Below are 18271 nucleotides of genomic sequence, written 5' to 3'. Positions count from 1 at the left end.
TGTAAAATAATAATTGGAAAGGAGTAAACACGGAGCATATGAAATAGAAGTATAAAATGTAAGGTGGAAAAACACAAAATCCAAAGTGAATGAAAAAACTTCTAGTTTATATTCATGTACTGCCTCATAGGTGCCACATATTGTTTTAAGAGCTTTACATATATCCTATCTTTCCAATTTTTTCAACAATTCTAAAAGTTGGTACTGTTACCCCCTTTTTCAGATTAGGATACAGATTTATAGAGTTTAAATTATTTTCCTAGGAAATTCTCTGGTAACATGTAGCATTAAAATTCAAACCCAGATAATATGACCATGACCCCAGAGATATATATGGTCTGTAGTACGCTAAGGGCGTACCTTTATATAGTCTGTTTAAAAGATCCTTGGAAGTGCTCAGGAAGTAAATGTAAGAGAAAAAGCTATTTTAAAAATGAAAGACATTGATAATAAGACTAACAAATAAGAGAATAGACACTGTGAGATTACAGTCAGGTTTAAGAGAATAGAAAGCAATTATATATAAACAATGGTAGAGAAAAACCTAAGAATGTGTAATGGTGAATTTTATGTGTCAAGTTGACTGGGATATATTGATCAGATAGTTGGTCAAGTTTTGTGGGTGTTTCTGCGAGGGTGTTTTTGAATAGGATTAACATCTAAATCAGTAGACTTTGAGTAAAGCAGAAATGCCTTTCATATTTGGATGGACCTCATCCAATCAGTTGATGTCCTGACTAGGACAAAAGGATGGACCATCCCACAGAATCGTCCAAGTAACTGCCTTCAGACTGGAAATGTAGCATCAGCTGTCCCTGGATTTCTAGCCTACTGGCCCATTCTGGACTTGCCAGCCTCTATAATTAAGTGAGCCAATTCCTTATAATAAATCTAATTATAATAAATTATAATAAATGTCTATATATACACACATCCTATTCTGTTTTTCTGGGGAATCATGGCTAATGGAGTATGAATATGAAAGACTGATAATAGAAATTAAAGATAATTACAATTGTCATTCATGAATTAAATAGCACCCAAAGTATTCCAGGTTAGTAAAGAATAAAACTTTGTTGAATAGAAGAGTCCTGAATTTGAAAATTATCTCAAGAAACCCTGATAAAAACTGACAACACCAGGATAATATGGTTAATATGTTGGACTATATAAATAATGAATAATTCTATAGGAATCTTGGCATCAAAGAAAGTCAGGCACAAAGGTGGAAAAACTCAGACTGGTTTTAGACTTTGCCAAAATTAAGTGCTGTAAGATGGTCAGGAATGTCTATATAAGGGGTGTAGAGAATGGCTTCCTTAGGAAATATACAATATCCCAATCTTTTTTTAGCCAGTCGAGTTGCCATTATGGTATAAAGCCATTTTTATTTTCAAAAATTCTGACTATAGTATCTATGGGACTTTGAGGCATTATTACTTAAATCAGTACAGGAAAATAGGAATTGAATAAAACAATTTAACATATTTATGAAGAAATCCATATCAGTAGTTCCAGAAAAATCATTTGGCAAAATTCAGTATCCATTCATGATAAAAACTAGGAATAGAAAACTTCTTTGACCTGATAAAGAACATCTATAAGTATCTACCTAACATAATGAATGCTAAGTGATAGAATGTTTTGCCGCTCTTATGGACTGCATGCTCTATCCCCAAATTCATATGTTAAAACTCTAACCCCCAGTAAGATGGTATTAGGAAGTTGAGGCCTTTGAAAAATAATTGGGGTTAAATTAGGTGGTGAGTGTAAGGCTCTCATGATGGGATTTATGCTTTTATTAAAAATTAAGAGACATGGATCTCTCTGTCTGTTCTGTTGTGTGAGCATATAAAAGGAAGATGGCCATTTGCAAACTAGGAAGAGTGGTCTCACCAGATACCACCTCTGCTGGTGCCTTGATCTTGAACTTCCCAGCCTCTAGGACTGTGAGAAATATGTGTTTGTTGTTTAAGCCACCTAGCCTGTGGTATATTTGTTACAGCCTGAACTGACTAAACAGCCCCTAAGATTAGGAATAATCCAAGGATGTCTGCCTTCTCTACTTTCAGTCAACATTTTACTGGAATTTCTGGATAATACAATAAGAAAAAGAATAATAAATGGCATACATTTTTTAAAGGAAAAAATAACCTTATGTTTTTAGTGACCTAACTCTGTATATAGGAGATCACAAAGAAACTCTACCAAAGCTATCAGGAATATAAGAGAGTCTAGCAAAGTCACAGGAAACAAAGATATTGATGTTGTTAAGATGTTCATTTCCCCCTTATTGATCTGTAGATTCAGTGTAATCCCAATCAAAATTCCAGAAAACATTTTTGTGAAAATCGGTTCTCAAATTCATAAGGACATGCAAAGATCCTAGAATAGTCACACAGTTTTAAAAAGAAGAAGAAAATAGGGCCGTCTGGGTGGCTCAGTCGGTTAAGTGTCCGAATTCGGCTCAGGTCATGATCTCACAGCTCTTGAGTTGGAGCCGGCTTCAGGCTCTGTGCTGACAGCTCTCTTTGCCCCTCCCCCACTTGCTCTCTGTCTCTCTGTCTCCCAAAAATAAATAAACATTTAAAAAATAAATAAAAATAAGAACAAAATAGAGGACTTACATTACCTCTGTTTTTTTTTTAAGGGCTAGGTAGTATATATTTTAGGCTTGTGAGGTATATGATCTATTGCAGCTACCTTACTCTACCTTTGTAGCATGAAAGCAGCATAAATAACATATAAACAAATGGGTGTGGCTTTATTCCAATAAGATATTTTTTACAAAACAGGTGGCCATACCTTGGGTTATAGTTTGCTGACCCCTGCTATAGAGATATATACCGTGATTGGTGTAAGAATAGACATATAGATCAGTGGAACAGAATAGGTCAGAAGTAGACCCACATACTAATGGCAGATTGATTTTCCACAAAGGTGCTGGGGACTTTAAAAGATTAAAGAATGATGTCTGCATTAAATGCTGCTAGAAGACTGGACATCCATATGGAATAAAATGAATCTTGACTCTTATTTAAAAAACTGAATTAGAGCATTGGCTTAAATATCAATACATAAAATTTCTAGTAGGGAACTTAGGAGAAACCAAATTAATGAGCCATAAACATGTGAAAAGCTGTTTCACATTAAGCATCAGGGAACTGCCAATTAAAACCTCAATAAGATATCAGCACGCACCAATAAATGGAAATGATGGAAAAGACAATATCAAATATAGGCAAAAATGAAGAGCAATTGGGACTCTTATTCTGGGTGAAAATGCAGAATGATCAAACTGCTTTAGAAAGCAATCTGGCACTTTTGTATTTACTTTACACACTCACAATTATCACATAACTCAAGTATTCCATCTTCAGATATTTACCAAGAACAATGAAAGAATATAGCTAACTGCACAAAGATCTGTGCATGGATATTCATAGCAGCTTTGTTTATAATAGCTAAAATGGGGGGCACCTGGGTTGTTCAGTAGGTTGAGCATCCGACTTCGGCTCAGGTCATGATTTCATGGCTTGTGAGTCCAGCCCCACGTCAGGCTCTGTGCTGACGGTTCAGAGCCTAGAGCCTGCTTCGGATTCTGTGTCTTTCTCTCTTTCTCTCTGCCCCTCCCCCACTCACACTCTGTCTCTCAAAAATAAATAAACATTAAAAAAAATAAAAAAAATTAGCCAAAATGGCTAAATAATCCAAATGATCATTGTCAACTGAGAAAGGAGCTGAAATAAAATAAAAGCATTTATTTGGGGTCTCAGAAATGCAATTTGGTGAGTACAGATTTGGGTAGCAATCCTATTGTCCCCTAGGGAACAAAAGTGAAGGTTTTATTTTAAAGATGAAAGGGGATGCTTGCATATGTTGCTTACAAAGATTTTGGCTGTTGTTGGCAGAAAACTAAACTTGGCTAAACATAATTGGCTGCTAAGGCTGTCACTAAGCAAAAGTTTGTTACTATAGCAAGTTGCAGATGTTTGTGCAGACTCCTTGGAATATTTAAGTTTGGATCCAACTCAGAAATTTGTGGTTCCATCCAGTGAGGAGGTACAAAAGGCCCACCTCCTTAATGGCCTCCCAATTTCATTTTAAAACCCCTTGATGTAAGTGACTCCGTTTTATTTCACCTTTCACATCATCAACAGGTAAATGTATGAAAAAGTTGTGGTGTATTCCTAAAATGGTGCACTACTTAGTAATAAGAACTGATGAATTACTAACAATCACAACAACATGGGTGAATTCTGAGTGAAAGAAGTCCGATATAAAAGTACACACCATATGATTCCAGTTACATGAAATTCTCTACCCTGTGGTGAGAAAATCAGATTATTGCTTGCCTTGAGCCATGTGGGCATTGACTGAAGAACATGATAGAAATTTTCTTTATCTTACTTATGGAAATTATTACATGGATATTTACATTAGTACTAATTCATATAACTGTATTCTAAAAATGGATGCATTCTATTGAGTGTAGCCACAAGTTAATATAGATAATAAAAATAATGAGAAAATAGAGGCAAACATCTGGTGTAACATTGATGGGGATTTATTTAGTTTGAAGGTTGCAGAGGGAGGGTCTTGGAGGAAGGTTTTAAGAGGAAAGAAACATGGTTTCTCTGGTAACTTTTTGAGGATTCTAATGATTAAGAATATAGGTAAAAGCTTCTGATTTGTTCTTAGAATTTGTATTTGGAATCTCACCTGCTTATTTATTCAGTGGGCATTTATTCTTTTATTTTCCTATTATTTATATCTTGATGAATCTGTATTTATATGTATCTATACCTCTCTTTGTGTATGTATGTCTATATATATATATGTATACATATTTGTATATAATGTAGATGAAGATTACAAACAATATAAGAATTAAAAAAATGTTTTATTTAACTGATGTCCTCTGTTTCACAGAAAAAATCAGATGTTGAGCTATTGAAAAGAATTCTGAAAATTCAAATCATTATGGATAAAGCCTTGGTGCGTATTACTGATATATTTCATCATATCTTTGTCTTATGTTTAAATTCAAAGGGAATATGAAAAAGAAACTTCCCTTGGTTGCAATACAGGTATTATCCTCTGTTCACATTATGTATCTCTGTATAGCAAGACATAAAAAAAATGTTGTCTATTGGTTTTACATTGACATATGGGGACCAATATTTATGATGTTGATTTCCAAATCATTAGAGAATTCTAGCAATAATGTACAGATATGTATGTATGGAAGGGTTCTACTACACTAAATCTGTTGGATTACAGCTAGCTATAGAAATTTCTGAATCTGCTCCAAATTGTGGTAAACTCTTTTCCTTAAGTAAGTTTCCATTTTAAAACAAGCTATTTTATTACTCAATTGGAGATCCTTGTTAAATATTATCTTTTATAAGATTATGTGTACAATTGCTTGAGTTCTCTAGTGGAAGTTTCGTATTTCAAAAATGAGGTTTATTCGTAGGAATATTTTTTTAGTTATGGAAATTTTTGTTTATGTAATCAGTTTGAGTAAAGTCATATGAGTAAAAAGTTAAAAGATCAGATTTGTCCATTATCACTGATATTTTTGCGTAAAGTGTCTCAGTGAGTGTCATAATGTCATAAAAGGAAATGTTTAGGTCTTTAAATAATTTTTAAAAATCAGTAACTTACTGTAAAGAATAGATAGACAAAATAAATAAATAATAAAAAAGCACATATAGTTTTATTACCAGGTGATAAATCATATGCACACATCCTGTTTTTAATGTGTACATGCATATTTGTATGTATTCATATACCTTGTTTTATATATGCTATTTTGTAAATTAATTTATAATGCTTTATTTCCCACTTATTAATGAAATATATTATTTCAATTTAATTTTGATGTTCACAATATCCAATTAATAAAATATTTAATATAATTTAATCTGATTTACTAGCTAATGCCCTTTGGGAACTTTTTTCATTTTGTTTTAATGATTCAAATTATTATTTAAATTCTAGTTAGTTAACATATAATGTAATATTAGTTTCAGGGGTAGAAGTTAGTGATTCATCACTTATATAATGCCCAGTGCTCATCACAAAAAGTGCCCTCCTTAAATACCCATCACCCATCTAACCCATCCCCTCCAGCAACCCTCCAGCAACCTTCAGTTTGTTCTCTATGCTTAAGTGTCTCTTTTATAGTTTGCTTTTCCCCTATGGTCATCTTTTGTTTTTTGTTTTTTAAATTTCACATATGAGTGAAATTATATGGTATTTGTTTTTCTCTGACTTATTTTGATTAGCATAATACACTCTAGCTCCATCTACAGGTTGCAAATGGCAAGATTTCATTCTTTTTTATGGCTGAGTGTATATATATATATACACATATATATATATATACACACATATATATGCATATATATGTGAACAATATATATATGTAATATATATGAATATATATGTGAACAATAGCCAAGTTATGGAAAGAGACCAAGCATCCATTATTTATTAATGGATACAGATGTATGTACAAAGATGTACATAGATGTACATGTACATGTACATGTACATGTACAAAGATGTACATAGATGTACATGTACATGTACATGTACAAAGATGTACATAGATGTACATGTACATGTACAAAGATGTACATACATCTGTATCCATTAATAAATAATGGATGCTTGGTCTCTTTCCATAACTTGGCTATTGTTCCCAATGATGCTATAAGCTTCAGGGTGCATGTATCCCTTTGAATCAGTATTTTTGTATGCTTTGAGTAAATACCTAGTGGTGCAATTGCTAAGTCATCGGGTAGTAGTATTTTAACTGTTTGAAGAGTCTCCATACTGTTTTTTCAGAGTGACTGAGCCAGTTTGCATTCACTCCGACAGTGTAAGAGGGTTCCCCTTTCTCTGCATGTTTGCCAACACCTGTTATTTCCTAATATGTTAATTTCAGCTATTCTGACAGGTGTGGGGTGGTATCTCATTGTGGTTTTGATTTGTATTTCCCTGTTGATCATTGATGTTAAGCATGTTTTCATGTGTCTTGTTAGCCATCTGTATGTCTTCTTTGGAAAAATGTCTATTCATGTCTTCACCCATTATGTAACTGGATTTTTTTGGGAGGCGTTGAGTTTGATAAAAGTTCTTTATAGATTTTGGATACTAACCCTTTATCAGATAGGTCATTTGCAAATACCTTCTCCCGTTCCATAGAATGCCTTCTAGTATTATTGACTATTTACTTCCCTGTGCAGAAGCTTTTTACCTTGATGAGGTTTCAATAGTTCATTTTTGCCTCCAAGATGTGTCTAGTAAGAAGTTGCTACAACCTATGTCAAAGAGGTTGCTATCTGTCTATCTGTGTTCTCCTCTAGGATTTTGATGGTTTATTGTCTCACATTTAGATCTTTCTTCCATTATAAATTTAGTTTTGTGTAGGGTGTAAGAAAGTGGTCCAGTTTCATTCCTCTGCTTGTTGCTGTTCATTTTACACAACACCATTTGTTGAAGAGATTGTTTTTCTCCCCCGTTGGATATACTTTCCTGCTTTGTCTAAGATTAGTTGACCATATAGTTTATTCTTTTTCTTGTGGGCTCCTATGATACCAATGTTACTATCCTTTAAGAAGTCACTGAGTTCCCAAGTCTACATTCATGATCCAGCACCTTTCGTTCCCTCTTATTTTCAGCTTCATTATTTTCCATGATTTCATGTTTCATCATTTGTTCTTTCCTCTGATTCTTCCATTCTTGTGCTCATTACATCCAATTGGTTTCACATCAGTTACAGTATTTTTTATTTCATTCTGAAGTTTTTAGGTCTTTTATCTCTATAGAAAGGACTCCCTGTGTCTTTTATGCTTTTCTCAAGCCTAACTGGTATCCTTATGACTGTTGTTTTTAAATTCTGAGTCAGACATATTATTTATATCTGTTTCAATTAGATCCCTGATCCTGACCTTTTCTTGTTCTTTCTTTTGGGATGTATTCATCTTGGCATTTTGTCTAGGTCTGTCTTATCCTGTGTGTTAGGAAAGCCTCTTATGTTTCCTGCTCCTGGAAGTAATCGCTTTATTAAGAAGAGGTCATTTACTGTCCAGGGCCTGATGCCTCAGGAAGTGTTTCTGGCATATGATGTGTGCACTTTGCTGCTGTGTTTAGTTGCCCTTTCCTTCCGTTCATTTCTTGGCAGAGCTTTTCCTTGCCTGCAGGGGGGAGTCTTTGGACCTTGTTCAGAGTGTGGCAAGTTTTAAAAGCTGTATTGAAAAGAGGCCTGATCCTATTTCCACTAGAGCTCTCTCTCTCTCTGTCTCTCTCTGTCTCTCTCTGTCTGTCTCTGTGTGTCTGCCTGTCTGTTTCTCTCTCTTTCTCTCCTGTCTCTCTCTGAATTCAGGGATCCTTCCCCACTGCAGCACCCATGATTCTGATCCCCCCCCCAGCCAAATCACATCTCTGCACCTCCTACCCTACACAATATGGCCTCTTCTCTCCCTAGTCAGGCAGTTTGTTCTGAAGGTCCTCAGATAGATTTCTTGGGTGTTCAGAATGATCTGATATTTATCTAGCTTTTTCCAAAGGAGGAGATAAGCATAGTGCCCCCAAGGGCTGCTAATTAAATCTAAATAGCCTTTTTTTCTGTCTCCATTTAGCTGGATACTCTTACTATTCCAATAAGAACAGAAGGCATTTTCTTTTTTTTTAATTTTTTTTTTAACGTTTTTATTTATTTTTGGGACAGAGAGAGACAGCATGAACGGGGGAGGGGCAGAGAGAGAGGGAGACACAGAATCAGGAACAGGCTCCAGGCTCCGAGCCATCAGCCCAGAGCCTGACTTGGGGCTCGAACTCATGGACTGCGAGATCGTGACCTGGCTGAAGTTGGACGCTTAACCGACTGCGCCACCCAGGCGCCCCCAGAAGGCATTTTCAATGCAAATGACGTGCAAAACAAAACAAAGAAACCCCAAAACAACTACAAAAAATTCCAAGAGTTCCTTAAAATATGCTATGATTAGTATTTCTTCTTTTATGTTTGGTTTATCTGTCTTAAATTTTGAAGTACAGCTTTGTAAACAGAATATTGATAGGTCTTTTTTTTTCTCTGCGCAGATAATCTCTGCCTTTGCAAACTTGTGTTTACTGTTAATTTGTCTGCTTGATCTATGAATGATTAAGAGAATTATGTAAAAATTCCTATGATAGTCAATTTCTATTTATAATTTTGTTAAATTTTATTTTATACATTTTGTTGCTATGCTATTAGTTATAGTCAAATTTAAAATGCTTTCATATTTCTTGATAATTGAATATTTTTATCAATGCATTGTAATAATTATTATGTCCATTTTTTGCTTTGTTTTTTCATATTAATGTAACTGTTATATTAAGTAATATAACTATCATATAACATACGCTTTTTGTCTATTATTTTACTTGTATATGTTTTCATGCTTTGACTCTTAATATCTCTATGTACTTATAATTTAAAGGTTTTTATTTTAATTTGCACATAGTAGATTTTAATAGTCTCTGTCATTTGCCTACTATTTGGTCTGTTGATAATTTGTGATTATTGACATATATGGTTTTATTTCCATACTCATATTTTTTATTTCCTTTGTCTTGCTTTTCATATTTTCAGTTATGCAAAGGATCAGTCACCTTCACTCATACCACCCATTCTGCACTGTGTAAATATACAGTATCATTTATTGTGAAAGGTTATATACAGAGAAATAGCAAAGTATAAATAGTATTTATTTTATTAAAAAAATTTTTAATGATATTTATTTTTGAGACAGAGAGAGGGAGAGAGACAGAGCACAAGCAGGGGAAGGGCATAGAGAGAGGGAGACACAGAATCCAAAGCAGGCTCCAGGCTCTGAGCTGTCAGCACAAAGCCCGAAGCAGGGCTCAAACTCAAGGGCCATGAGATCATGACCTGAGCCAAAGTCAGGCACTTAACCAACTGAGACACTCAGGCGCCCCATAAATAGTCTTTAAAGACCTAGGAGGATAACATCTTTTGGCCGTATCAGAGAACTCTATCCATCACATTTGATTTTCTGTTAGTAGTCTTCTATAGATTTGTTGGAAATTATTGAAGATACCAAGTTGCCAATTTTATGTTTTCAGCTAACACCTACAAATGTGTGCACACATAATTAGAAATATTTAGAGAAAATATGATTTCTGTTTCTTTGAATGGACATATTCTTGAAATTATTCACTATTATGGCCCTCAGAGCTCTGTCTTTAGAAAGTACACTCCTTATCCAGGATATACAGTCATGTCATCTTATTTGGATGAAGGCAGATGATGGCAGCATACTATAGCAGAAAAAAAAGACAGTAGTTTAGTTAGTTGGAGACTTGAGTTCTGCTTCTTATCCTTTTGACTATTTTCTGTATATGTAAGAGATGATCACAATCTTCTTACTTTAAGGTTACATTCTCTTACATTCTGTATATGTAAGAGTTCTGCTTCTTATCCTTTTGACTGTTTTCTGTATATGTAAGAGGTAATCACAATCTTCTTACTTTAAGGTTATTGACTAATATGTAAAGTCCCTAGGTTTATGCCTAAAACTTATGAAGCACTTGATAATAATTCTATTTTTCCTTTTCACTTGAGCATTGCATTATTTTAACATTTTGTATCCATTTAAAATGTGTTAGTTTAGTAATTTTCATTAGTGATTAAGAAACAAAATTTGTCTTTTAGTTTGATTACATGGGCTCTGAAGTAGCAGTTGCAACTGAGAAAATTGTCCATATCGTTGGTGTAATCAACACTGTAAGTATTCATGTTTCATTTAAATAAGAAACATTCCATATTAATGTAGTAATATTGTTTGTATATGTAGCATTTCCAGGTTTTTTGAAAGTATAGTCCTACCAACTAGTTTCATCCACCAATGGATTTCATCTCCAAAAAAGTGTAAATTGAATATATATTAGCATTATGTATAGAGATGTAATGTTATATTTATGATAACCTAAAACTGTATATTATGTATCTTCTGTTTTCAGATATTTTCCCAGCTTAAAGTGACAGTTATGCTAACTTCTTTGGAGCTCTGGTCTGATCAAAATAAGATTTTGCTTAGTGGGGATGCTAATGAAGTACTACAAAGATTTGTGTCATGGAAAGAACAATTTTTGTTTCAGAGGTCCCATGATATGGCATACTTATTAATGTAAGTATCTTATTTTCATTGATATAGGGTTTATCAAATTATTTAATATGTTAGCTATCAATATTATATACAAAATATGTTATGCATTTATGACAAGACACCTCAAAAATAGATTGTATATATACCATATTGACAAAAAGAAAAATATAAAAATCTGAAGACAATGTAAGACACTAAGTCATAGTAAGCCATTATTAGAGTAGACTGTTTATCTATGGAAATGTAATAAACTTGAAAATTCAGAAAACCTTGAGATAAGCATGGGGCCTCAATGATTTTAAAGATTTTTTCAGAGGTAAATAATTGAAACCATTATTTTAACTTTAAATACAAAGTACATTAGTTAACAGAATGCAATAGTTGCATATAATGCTGGTTAAAATAATATATCAAAATAGTAATGTGGTTACCATCTGGTATATCTATACTGACCAAAGGAGTAGCTATTTAACTACTTGCACTATTTCTTTCAAGAGTATATATGTTTTTTGTTTTAATTATTTGATTATTTAGATGGAAATAATAAAAACAGTTCTGAACATCTGAATAATATGCAATAGATTTATAAATCTATTGATGTTTCCTGTGGAATTTAAGGGCAGGTTTGGGGACTCAGGAGCTATAATAACTAAGGATTGAAATGTATAAGGATGCTGTCTACATTCTATCTCTTTTTTTCTTTTTTCTTTAAAATAAATTTTTTAGTGTTTATTTTTGAGAGAGAGAGAAAGAGAGAGAGCACAAGCAGGGGAGGGGTAGAGAGAGAGCGAGACAGAGAATTCAAAGCAGGCTCCAGGCTCTGAGCTGTCAGCACAGAGCCCAATGTGGGGCTTGAACCCACCAACTGTGAGATCATGACCTGAGCCAAAGTCAGAAGCTTAACCGACTGAGCCACCCAGGTGCCCAATCTTTTTTTTTTCTTAATGAGTCCACTGCATATTCTGTCTCCTTGTCTCCTTGTCCTCCATTCCAACATTTTTTAGATACTGTAGGGGTTCACTATGTGCAAATCATGGAAGTAAGCTATCTTGGCTTGTATGTCTTAGGACTATATCCATCCAGTGATGGCAACAGTGATAATTAATGTTTTGGAAGGATTAGGCACTGCTGGGTTTTGAGCTGTATACCATATAATGTTAAAGTAGACTTTAGAACTTAACTTTGTAGGAACTGTAGGAACCTGTAGGAACTGTATGAACTGTAGGAAACATAGCTTTAGGGACACCTGGGTAGCTCAGTAGGTTAAGTGTCTGATTTCCGCTCAGGTCATGATCTCATGACGGGTGAGTTCGAGCCTTGCGTCAGGCTCTGTGCTGAAGTCTGGAGCCTGCTTGAAGCCTGGAGCTTGCTTCAGATTCTGTGTCTCCCTCTCTCTTTCTGCCTCTCCTCCACTCAGACTCTGTCTCTCTCTCTCTCTCTCTTAAAAATAAGTAAACATTAAAAAAAATTTTTTTAAACAAAGCTTTATTGAAAAATTTAATTCTTAAAAGTCATTAAGTCAGTAATAATTTAAAATGCATTTATTCAGAAGAAAAAGTTTATTATATGAAAATATATTATTTATTATAGTTATAGGAACCATCTTAATTATGTGGGAGCAACATATCATGGAATGGCATGTAATCCAAAGTTTGCTGCGGGAATTGCTCTGGTATGCATTTTATTCCCATGTATTCAGTAATTATCTCATGTATTAAAAGTTAATATCTACTTCAAGAAACAAAATATGTATAGTTTTCTACCATGCTGTTTTGACAAATTTTTATAAAATGCTTTTTTTGTTAGATTTGAAACTCAAATGTTATAATTTTTAAAGTCTTTTGCTATTGTGGTAAAATACACATACCATAAAACTACCATTGTTGCTAGTTTTAAGTGTACAATTCATTAGTACTAAGGTAAGTTCACATTGTTGTAAAACAGATCTCCAGAACTTTTCATCTTACTTAAATAAATATTTGTACTTTTTGACCAAAATGGTCCTATTTTCCACTTCCTATTTCCAATCTAGCCCCCAGAATCCACCATTCTATTCTGTTTCTGTGAGTATGACATTTTTAGATTCCACATATAAGAGAGATCATATAATATTTGTCTTTTTGTGTCTGGCTTATTTCACTTTGCATAATTTCATCCAAGTTCATCTATGTTGTTGCAAATGGCAGGGTTTCTTTCTTTTTATGGCTGAATAATATTCATACAAATACATATATATGACATTTTTTATACATTTATCTGTCAATGGACACTTAGGTTATTTCCATACCTTGGCTACTGTGAGTAATGCTGCATGAATAGGGGAGTGCAGATAGCTCATCGATATATTGATTTTAATTATTTTGGATATATACCCAGAAGTAGGTATTTGCTACATCATATAGTAGGTCTACTTTTAATATTGTGAGGAACCATCATACTTATTTCTAGGATGATTGAAACAGTTTATAATTCTACCAAAAGTTCACATTTTATATTAATCACATCTTTATCAATGCATTATCTTCTGTTTTTGTTCTTGTTTTTTAATAGCAGCTATCCTAACTGGTATGAAGTGATACTTCATTGTGGTTTTGATTTGCACTTCTATGATTACTAGTGATATGAGCATATTTTCATATGCTTTTTGCTTTTTGCATATTATCTCTGGAGAAATGTCTATTCAAGTGCTTAGTCTATTTTTTTTTTTTCTTACCATATAATCCAGCAGTTGTCCTCTTTGGCATTTCCCAAATGACTTGAATACTTATGTTCACATGAAAACCTGCATATGAATGTTTATAGTAGCTTTATTCATAATTGCTAAAAATTGGAAGCAACCACGATATCCTTTAATACATGAATGGATAAACAAACTGGAGTAAATTGATATAAAGGAATACTGTCCAATTTTTAAAAATGAGCCACCAAGCCATGAAGACATGGAGAAAAATGCGTAGTAGCTAGTGAGAGAAGCCAATCTGAAAAGGCTACATCCTGTGTATTCTGAAAAAGGAAAAATTGGAGATGGTAAAAAGATTACCGGTTGCTGGGGGTTTGTGTCTTGGTGACATCATTACTTTCCAAGTGTTTTTTTGAAGACAAAAATGCTACCTGCAAGTTGTCATTGTATTCTGTCTTTAAAAAAAATTAATTTGGCTCTCTCCCAAAAATATTTCTGAAGTCAAAACTGATTGAAAATTCAACCCTTAAGAATCTGTTTATTTTTCTAAGTGTTCATTGAAAAGTAATATAGTTACTGAAACAATGCATTCTCTTCTAAAATTGTGTTAAAGCTTATTGAAATATAATATGTAATAAAACCATATGGTAGCATTAATCTTATTTTGTTATATATCAGTGCTATTTGGATTCAACATACTACAACCCAAAAAGAAAAACAAAATTTGCCTATTTTTTTTTCTAATTTTCCATAGTCCTAAGAAAATAGTGATATTTGGCACAGTAGTTTCTTAAATTTGTATTTGAATTTAGGTTATATGGCCAAAAAGAAAAGATCAAGGAGGCATTTGCCTCCTGTCAAGAAACAGAAAAAACAATTCTGTTTTGTTTTGTTTTGTTTTGCATTTAGTATCCGCAGGTGATAACTTTAGATGCATTTTCAGTTGTTATGGCACAGTTGCTTGGAATTAATCTGGGATTAACATACGATGAGATCTACAATTGTTACTGCCCAGGAACTACATGCATAATGAATCCTGGAGCAATGTAAGATTTTATTTTTTATCAAATTTGTGTCTTCTTTTGGGAATTGTTTGTAGTAGTCACTGATGTATAATCTCTTGCAATACAACTTGAGTAAGAATATTTTTATTAAATACATAAGGTGCTTGTTTAAACTTATTTAAAGTGGAGTATTTCATATTGTAGAAAATGTGCTTAATATTTCTACATTCAATGTTACACAGAAAGTGAATGTTGATGATTACTTTCTGGGGGTTTACCACACTCTTGAGGTGAAATTCATTCAACTAACAATATTATGTAATAATCATCACAGTAATCACTGTGTTGCAGGGATTGTATTAGTCTTACAAATGGTTAACAAGATAGATATGTCTTAAATATCTTAGTCTATCAGGGTCTAAAAATTAAAAATTAGGCACAAGAATAAACAAAGAATAAACTAAGCTTATGCCAAGAAGGAAATAAATAGGGAATACATTTGAAGAAGAAACTTTCTAATAAAGGAAAGTTTTCCTGAGGAAACAGTTATGAGGGAAATTAATCTGGTCATGTATGTAAAGAGCTTGTTGAAAACTTTTCAGGGCCAGCAAATGAAGTGATATTCGAATAGCAAGTAGATTGAAAAGCTCAAAAGACTAGAATAAGGAAATTGGGGGGAAGGATAAAAATGAAAAAGAAAATGGCTGGGACTATAAGGAAGAATGTTTTAGCCCTTGGGGAAAGAAAGTAAAATGCAATGAGACTAAAGCATAACAAGTCAGGGAAATAAGTCAGGTGGTGATTCAGGAATGTATGAAAGAGCCTGATTATGTAATCATAATGAAGAGTTGGAGTTTTATCATAAATGTTAACAAAACACATTTTAAATTGATTTATGCAGTATGGATAGTAAAATTACCTTAAAATGAATATAAAATATATCAGAGGGAACAACTATATAGTAATATTTTGGAGATGATTCTCATTAATACAATATATTAAGATTGAGAGGGAAAAAGATATGAAGAATTATTTGTAGGCTTTTAAATATCACAATTATTAACAGATATTGAAAAAGGCAATTATTTAGGAAAAGAGAAGTCTTAAGGGCAGTTTATGTTAATTTGGGGATTCTGAGTCATCAGAATTAAATACACAGTTACACAGGTTCTGATCTCAGAGGACAAGGAATTTGGAATGTGTGAGCCATCAATTTATTGATGGAAGTTAAAACCATGAACAGAATATTTTGAAAGAAGTTGAAAGAGTGATGAGAGAGGTGCCTTAAGATTTAGCTTTGTGTCCTTTCGTATTTACAGGCTGAGTAATTGAGGAAAACCAGTGATATGTAGTGAGAAAGGAAAGAAGAAAATATTAGAACAAGAACCAAAATGGAATGGAGTTTTACCTAGGGAAGAATATGTTGTAAGAATAAGGGAGAGGATGGAAATCAAATGGTAAAAAGTGTCAGCATGGTATTTTAGCCTCCCACAAAATGGTATTTTATTCTCTCAAAAATACAGAGTGAAACTTGGAAAATAAACAAAAAAATAAAAGCACAAGTTTCCCAAATTGAAATGCACCAAAAATTTCTCAAGGTATTTCTCTCCAAATAACTGGATATGAGGATCACCTAAAGGTGCACAGAGGAGAGACTGTTCCCTCTTCTTGGAACACATCTGTGAGAGGTGGCATTCACAGAGATGCCTCTCCAGGGACACAAGAGTTGGTGTCCCTGGAGAGGTGCCATTTCCTCACCTGTTCCTCAGCATAAACGCAGAGACACCTGCTGAGGGGGGGCTAACCTGAATGGACACTGGCCGTTTAGGCTGCTTGCTTCAAATCTCATGTCCCTGTGCTCTCATGTGACTGCCTTTCACGGTAAATCTGCATCCATCCCAACATAGCCAGACCTTCCCCCAGAAGACCAGTACAGTCTCCCACCATAGCACACCCCTAAAGTTTGGAGTTTTAAAAGTCAGCAGCTTGGCTGGGATAGAGCTGCACTGTGTGGCTCCAGACAAGCAAGCAACCCAGAGACAGTGTGAAGACAGCAACCTGAAAAATGCTGGGACATAGGAGGGGAAATTATTCACTCTTCCGAGAGTACTTCCCTGAGAGCAGCAGCATGGAGACCCCTCTCTGAGGACAGAGGAGCTGGCTGGTGCCATTTCCCTCTTCTGTCTCTTACCAGCTTCAATAAACAGCACAGCTCCAATACTGGCTGCCTAACCTGCAAGTCCCACCCTCCTGTGCTCTGCTGCTACTGCTTTTCTCAGGCAAGGGTGCCTGAGAACCAGTGCAGCAGTCCCCTTCCCCAGAACACCAGCAGAAACACCTGCATGCACCACATCTCCCAAACACAGTTTTACAAGGCTTCAATTCTAGTGGAAGTAGCCTCAAGTCTCATTTACCAAGCTGACTAGAGCACACTTAGTTAAAACTCACCAGTCTGGTCAGGGTCCAAACACTCCCCACTATAGGCTAGGAAACCTTTTGCAGAGGATTGGCCTGAAGGATAGAGCAACCAAAACACAGCAGCACAGTGCACACAGAACACACCAGAGACATTCCCTGAAGTGCCAGCTCTTGGGCACTATATGACCTTTTCTTCATAAAGCCATTACTCTCAGGAGCAGGAAGCATAACAGGTTTCTCTAACACACAGAAGAAGAGACTTAGACAAAATAACAAGACAGAAGAATTCATCCCAAAAGATAGAACAAGAAAGGTCACAGCCAGAGATCTAAGAGAAATTATCTCTCTCTTTATCTATCTATCTATCTATCTATCTATAATATGCTTGATGGAGAATTTAAAGCATCAATTATAAGCATACTCGCTGGGCTTGAGAAAAGAATGGATGATATCAGGGAAGCCCTTACCACAGAGAGAAAAGAATTTTAAAAAATCAGAAATAAAAAATGGAATAACTGAAATTCAAAACAGATTGGATGTAATGACTACAAGGATGGACAAAGTAAAGGAATGAGTAAGTGATACAGAATATAAAATAATGGAAAAGAATGAAGCTGAACAAGAAGGAGAAGGCTTATTTGAGGAAATAAAAGCTGAAAACATTCCTAATCTGGGGAAGGAAACTTCCCTAATCTGGAATCCAAATCCAGGAGGTACAGAGAACTCCCATCAAAATCAACAAAAGCAGGCTAACACCAAGACATATTGTAGTTAAATTTGCAAAATATAGTGATAAAGAAGACATCCTAAAAGCAGCAAGGAAAAAGAAGTCCCTAACTTACAATGGAAGACACATAACTCTAGCTGCAGATCTCTCCTCAGAAACATGGCAAACTAGAAGGGAGTGTCATGATATATTTAATGAGCTGAATGAGAAAAACCTGTAGCCAAGAATACTCCATCCATCAAGGCTGTAATTCAGAATA

At 34.3% G+C, this 18271-nt stretch overlaps 1 protein-coding gene across 8 annotated transcripts in view; it reads left to right on the top strand.

The window, feature by feature from the left end:
• The window catches only part of LOC106978369 (A disintegrin and metallopeptidase domain 3-like), a 151898-nt gene that overhangs the window by 46104 nt on the left and 87523 nt on the right, over positions 1-18271 (top strand). For all 8 annotated transcript variants that reach the window (XR_008295986.1, XM_015076052.3, XM_053216566.1 and 5 more), the window contains 5 exons: positions 4933-4998; positions 10730-10801; positions 11038-11204; positions 12774-12855; positions 14773-14909. Coding sequence is in view for 7 of the 8 variants with exons in the window: in XM_015076052.3 (XP_014931538.2) it covers positions 4933-4998; positions 10730-10801; positions 11038-11204; positions 12774-12855; positions 14773-14909 (524 nt within the window). In the remaining variant the exon portion in view is untranslated. The remainder of the gene's footprint in view (positions 1-4932; positions 4999-10729; positions 10802-11037; positions 11205-12773; positions 12856-14772; positions 14910-18271) is intronic.

This window comes from Acinonyx jubatus, chromosome B1 (genome assembly GCF_027475565.1).
Source record: "Acinonyx jubatus isolate Ajub_Pintada_27869175 chromosome B1, VMU_Ajub_asm_v1.0, whole genome shotgun sequence".
In the NCBI taxonomy this organism is placed as follows: Eukaryota; Metazoa; Chordata; class Mammalia; order Carnivora; family Felidae; genus Acinonyx; species Acinonyx jubatus.
Note: the sequence above shows the minus strand (reverse complement) of the source record. Positions and strands in the feature narration are given on the sequence as shown.